Here is a 6,000-nt window from a genome sequence, read left to right on the forward strand (position 1 = left end):
CATTCATTCTCAAGGCCTAACAAACATGTGGAAAGCATTTCCTTCCCCAATCCCCATTAATGGTAAATGAATATTGTGTTAAATATTGACATCATATGATATGGAAAAAAATATTGTCATAATATTTTTGGCCACATCGCCCAGTCCTAACATCTCTGCTGTCAGTACGTATGCTAATCAGAGGCAGCAGCAGAATATGAAATTAACTCATGCACACAGTCAAGTGTCATTCACATCCCTGAGATTAATTTCATAAGAGCGAGTGTGCGTGAGTGTCTCTGTCTGTGTCTGTGCACGCATTAGAATGCAGTTTTATTGTGTTGATGTTTGTCTATGGCTATACGTCATGTGGGGAAAGGAGTGTGTTGCTACGGTAACAGGAAAAGGGTGGCGGTAAAGAATGTAATTTTTGATTTAAGTGTCGCGAGTGTGCGTGAGTGTCTCTGTCTGTGTCTGTGCACGCATTAGAATGCAGTTTATTGTGTTGATGTTTGTCTATGGATATACGTCATGCGGGGAAAGGAGTGTGTTGCTACGGTAACAGGAAAAGGGTGGCGGTAAAGAATGTAATTTTTGATTTAAGTGTCTGTGTGTGTGTGTGTGTGTGATTTAAAGAAAGGTTATTACTGAGGGCATGATAACTAGATAGCTGTGACTTTTGGATGCAGATATGAGATCTTTCTATTGTATAATGAAGAATAGTTTTGCTCACAATAACCATTCCTTTTTCTACATGCCGTCTCTCTCTAACACAATCCAAAAGCGGATTATTTTATGTTTGAGAGAGAGAGAGAGAGCGTGTGAGTGAAAGATGAAGAACATTGTGTTTGTGTTGAAATTAGTTTCATAGTTTGTTCAATGTAATATATTTCTCTCTCTCTCTCTCTTCGCAGTTTTAAGTCGTGCTCCAGTGCCGATGGCTGTGGTGCGTCGAGAGCTGTCGTGTGAGGGTTATCCGATCGAACTGCGCTGCCCGGGCACCGATGTCATTATGATCGAGAGTGCCAATTATGGGCGCACAGATGACAAGATCTGTGACTCAGACCCTGCTCAAATGGAGAACACTCGCTGCTATCTGCCTGATGCCTACAAGATTATGAGCCTCAGGTAGAGAGATACATTCACATGCTTTGTGCTCTATTGTTGTCTCACAGGTTGTATTAATGTGTGTGTCTTTGTGTGTGTGTATGTGTCAGTGTATGGCTAGGTACACACTACAGCTAAATGAGTCAATCCATTAAGAAGAACCATTTGTGTCTGCAACATCTGGTGAAATTACATGTCATGAATATGACGGTTTTTATGCATGTTTATGACAACTGTCATTAAGTGTCATTCGCTCAGTTATGTAATTTTTAATGCAAAGATGACATTGTTTGAGATGTCTTTGTTATGGGCTATGGTTAGGGGTAAGGGTAGGGGTAGGGTTAGGTCAAATAATGTCATATTTACAATAAAAATGACATAACTGAGCGAATGACACTTAATGACAGTTGTCATAAACATGCATAAAACCTCCTTCATATTCATGACATGTGTCATGTCATGATTATGAAGGTGTCATGTCAGTCTTATGCACACCCCTTCAAGTAAAGTGTTACCCCAAATGCACAGCTGAAACATTCAGGCAGTGACAATCGCAGTTTCATTAAATCAGAGTAGTGTGTACAGACCCAAACTCAGCAGCTAGTTGGTAATGCGGTAATGCTGCTATTGAGTTATCACCATGTCAACTGTTGCAACTTGGAGTGAATCCTGCATTCCGTACACACATGGAATAATAATTTAGAGTATGTATTCCCACATTTAAATGTGGTTGTCACTCCCAAAACTTTGCAGTGTGTACGTGGCCTGTGTGTTAGGTTTCAGTTGAGCACGAAGCTGTCAACACTTTGATTTGTAGGCATAATTAGCACATAAGAGCGTAATAAAAAAACAGGGAAAAGACATTGTGCTTCAAAAACAGGTGTTGCAGAACAATGCGAGCGTATATTTGTGCAGTGCTTTTTTTTTTACACAGCGTGTGGAATTAATCAGATATAGTCATTTGAGATTGTCCACATTACATAACAGCCCAAACATATTAGCCATCCTGTTTGCATTTTTCAGAGTTGTTTGGCAGGACAAATGAATTCTTTGCCTCCAAACTGTACAGATGAAGCCGAGCTACGGAGGAAAACAGAACCCACGCAGAACAAAACCCCATTAGCTTCTGTATCATCACAAGAAACATTATCATTTCGGTTCCGGCTAATGTCGAGAGCACAGCCTGCTATCTCTCTGACCTTGACTTTGACTGGCGACGACAACCTGGCACCCTATGGCACAAGAAGAAAGATGTAGGGAAATGGACTATGCGTGAGAATAATCGCCAACCATGAACGGATGTGTCATGCTGCGTAACGGCATGTCTCGCTCTCATAAAAGATTCATAAAAGTGCCGGCTTCTACTGTATGTTTTTAATTTTGAACTGGACAGATTTGATTATACAGGTTTTTCTTCATTCAGAATGACTCCCAGTGTGTGTGTGTGTGTGTGTGTGTGTGTGTGTGTAATCAGTGGAAACGTTTAAGCGAGAGAGCACCATATCCTGCCCTGAGGTTGCCTGTTATACCACCTGCCACACACACACGCACACACACACACACACACACACACACGGCCTCAGGGTAGACCAGACTGTAAGATCCAATTAGCAATGCCATAGACCATGGCCCAGAGTCAATGTGGAGGAAATGATCATTTTATGAGTTCTCTTTCATACACACACACACACACATATACCTGCTCACATTCTCTTGTGAGACTCGATTTAGATGTTTACACGCTGGCAGGCCACTTTCATCAACACACGAGAGATAGATTTTTCAGTTTCTATAACTCTGAACTGCTAATGTGCTCAGATTGTAGCGGTGTGTAATTCCCATAGAGGAATTAGGAAACGTTCCATGAAACGGAAGACAAGAAAAAGATTTGGCCTTTTTTCTCTCTTCTCGGTCCTGCTCGGCTGCTTTTTATAGAAGCTGTGGCTGGAATCACACATCATTTATCATTCTCCACCTCATCTCCCGCTCTCGCTCTCTCTCTCTCTGTCACTCGCGCTCTCTCATTTTGTCTGACCTTTACATCTCACTCAGTTTGGGCTAATGTATTCACGGAGTGTGCGTGTGTGTGCCATGGCAGGCTAATGCTCTAATCAATGAGGGGAGGTAATTGGAAGGTGATTGTTTGGGAGCCCCTTATCCAAGATCTATTGGCAGACATAATATATTACACAAAGAGATTTCAACCAGCAGGTCTGATGCAATTCAGAGCAGAGCGAATAGAACTGATTTCACATGCTGCATGTTAAACAGTTGTTCCAGAAATGAAAATGGCAAGAGAGCCTGTGATTGGTCAGGAGATTTGAGTTTCTCAAATTATTGATCATGTTACATTGCATGTGGAAATAGTGTTGCTTTTGTTAAAAATGTCATCCAATATCATATTCATCCCCAATTCTGCAGTGTGAAAAAGACAATTCTTATTACTGTAATGCAAAAAATAAATAAATAAAAAACAAATGTTTAAATTGCCAAGTATATTTGTAAAGTACACAGTACATCACAGTAGTATTTGTATTGAATTTGTACATAATATAGGCTGATTTTAATAAAAACATCATTCTGTAACTACACAAGGTGTTTAATTACAGTATTACTGTAATAAAATTACATTCTTTCACATTACAGAAAGAGAAGTTGGGGGTGAATGTGCTTAATTGTCATGCCAATAATGTCATTAATTAAATAAATATAATGTTGCATATAATATATCTGTTGTTTTATATAATATCTAATTTCTTATAATTCTTTTTACATTTAGAGTCGAATATGACCAGGACATTGTGGTATTTGCCCTTAATCACCAATTAAATCAAAATTAGAGTCATTTATACATCAATAAAAGTATACTTTCAGTATATATATATATATATATTATTCAGTATATTTCAGTACATGCATGTACATTTACAAATTTCTAATAAATAAAACTAGCAAAAGCATGTACTGTAGCAAATTCAATGCACGTTCATTCATATTCGTTGGTGTGCTGCTCATGCTTATTTATTTATTGATTAGAGATTTCCCTTCCCAACCTTCTATTGATTGTGAGGGAACGGGATTTGTGGTTTTGCCAAGCTGTGACGTAAACTAAAAACTCCTGACTGTTTTCAAAAGGAACAAAACCTTCAGTATGTTCCCAACTCACCGTTTCATCATTTGTAAACGCTGGAAAGAAAACTGCATGTGTCATCAAACCTTTTCATGGGCTTTTAAGTCTATTTTATCTTTCTCTCATTGACATTTTACATCTTTATTCAATGATCGATTCAAAGTGGGACAATGTGGAATTTTTTTTCAAAGCAGATGGTTTTTGAATTGATCACAGATATATATTTATTGCTGTCAGTGACAACAATCGAGTCCATCATCTTGGCATTGCTAGCATCATACTCCATTGTTGAGCTACAAGCACGCTCATAACTATAAAAAATACCCGACCTTATAGGACCCATTTCATCAAATGATTACTAAAAATGATATCCTGTGTGTTTGCAGTTATTCCCACACATACTGTTAGAAACCTTCGGATATCTCAGTCAGGTGATGTTTTTCAAGGTCTCTGTACATCTGGATGATGCTGATATATTCATTTGACACGCACTGCCCCAGTTCATTCAGTCATCTCCTCACTACAGCCTGTCTGATCAACAACTGTGAACACAAATCTTAAACACACAAGACCCGAGACAACATTTTTATAGGTGGGGGCATTGAGCAGGCTAATGGGTGTTTTGTGCATGCAAATCTTACCTTTAAAGAAAAAGACAAAAGAATCTCCTCTTCGCTCCTCTCCTCCTAATTTAGGTCATATCTGCGTGTTGCACACTGCCACACAAGAGCTGTCGCCCCGGAAACCAGAGATGTCCCACAGCACTCTGGGAGTATGACTGTCACACTCACTCAGCACAGCAATTAGGGCCCAAACACACACACACACACACACACACTTAACATACCTGCATCTATACTTATACACAAATGCCAAGATACCAATCCTATACAATATTCCACTGTCTGACAGTTTGAAAAGTAAGATGCAAAACATGCGCACACACTTGAGTCCGTCGTATAATGATTTTCTGAAGCTAAGCTTGGAAACTTAAAATGTGTGTTTGTGTGTATATTTTAAGTGCCCCGTGGGGTTGGACTGGAAGGTTTCCATGGTTACTCGTTGAGGGAGATATAACGGCGCTTTAAGATTCTTGTGTGTGTTTGTACATGTGTCAGTTGTGTTTTGTGTGTGTGTGTCCATTCGTATTTCTATAGGGTGTAATAATCATGAAACATGACAGATATGTCATGTGGTGGTCATCCGTATGTGTGTGCATGTGTTCCTGCCAAGCAGGATATGTCAAAACTGTCTTTTGCGCTGCTTTTTTTGTGCCTGAATTCGTTCTGCTCTGTATTTTCAGCCCTACATGTACATACGACCTACATATGAATTACATTTGAACAACAGCATGTGTTCCTGGCTCTTTGGGGAGCCCACATTTTGAGTCTTTCAGCTCCATTGAGATTGTTGAGTAAAAGTGTCTTTTTTCTTTCATTTGATGAAAATGGTATTTTAGGGCTCATTTAACTTTTATCGTACATATTGAACGAGTACATACGGTTCATATGCCTAATGTCAGATTGATATTGAATGAACTGAACAAATAGCCTTGCTCTATCTGTCAGCATATATATATATATACAGTATATATATCATTCTCTCTTTTGTCTCTCAGGTGTAACAACCGAACTCAGTGTGCGGTCATTGCTGGCCCTGATGTTTTTCCTGACCCGTGTCCTGGAACGTACAAATACCTTGAGGTTCAGTACGAATGTGTGCCATACAGTAAGTTCTCACACACACACACACAGATTTAAATTAAGCTTTGCACAGCATCATTA

The 6,000-nt window shown here is 39.2% G+C and overlaps 1 protein-coding gene across 1 annotated transcript in view; it reads left to right on the forward strand.

The window, feature by feature from the left end:
* LOC107562597 (adhesion G protein-coupled receptor L3-like) overlaps nt 1-6,000 on the forward strand; it is a 112,742-nt gene that overhangs the window by 36,068 nt on the left and 70,674 nt on the right. Inside the window, exons 3-4 of the mRNA XM_016247262.1 lie at nt 894-1,107; nt 5,835-5,944. Coding sequence (XP_016102748.1) covers nt 894-1,107; nt 5,835-5,944 — 324 coding nt within the window. The remainder of the gene's footprint in view (nt 1-893; nt 1,108-5,834; nt 5,945-6,000) is intronic.

Source organism: Sinocyclocheilus grahami, unplaced genomic scaffold (assembly GCF_001515645.1).
Source record: "Sinocyclocheilus grahami isolate Dianchi unplaced genomic scaffold, SAMN03320097.WGS_v1.1 scaffold829.1, whole genome shotgun sequence".
NCBI lineage: Eukaryota > Metazoa > Chordata > Actinopteri > Cypriniformes > Cyprinidae > Sinocyclocheilus > Sinocyclocheilus grahami.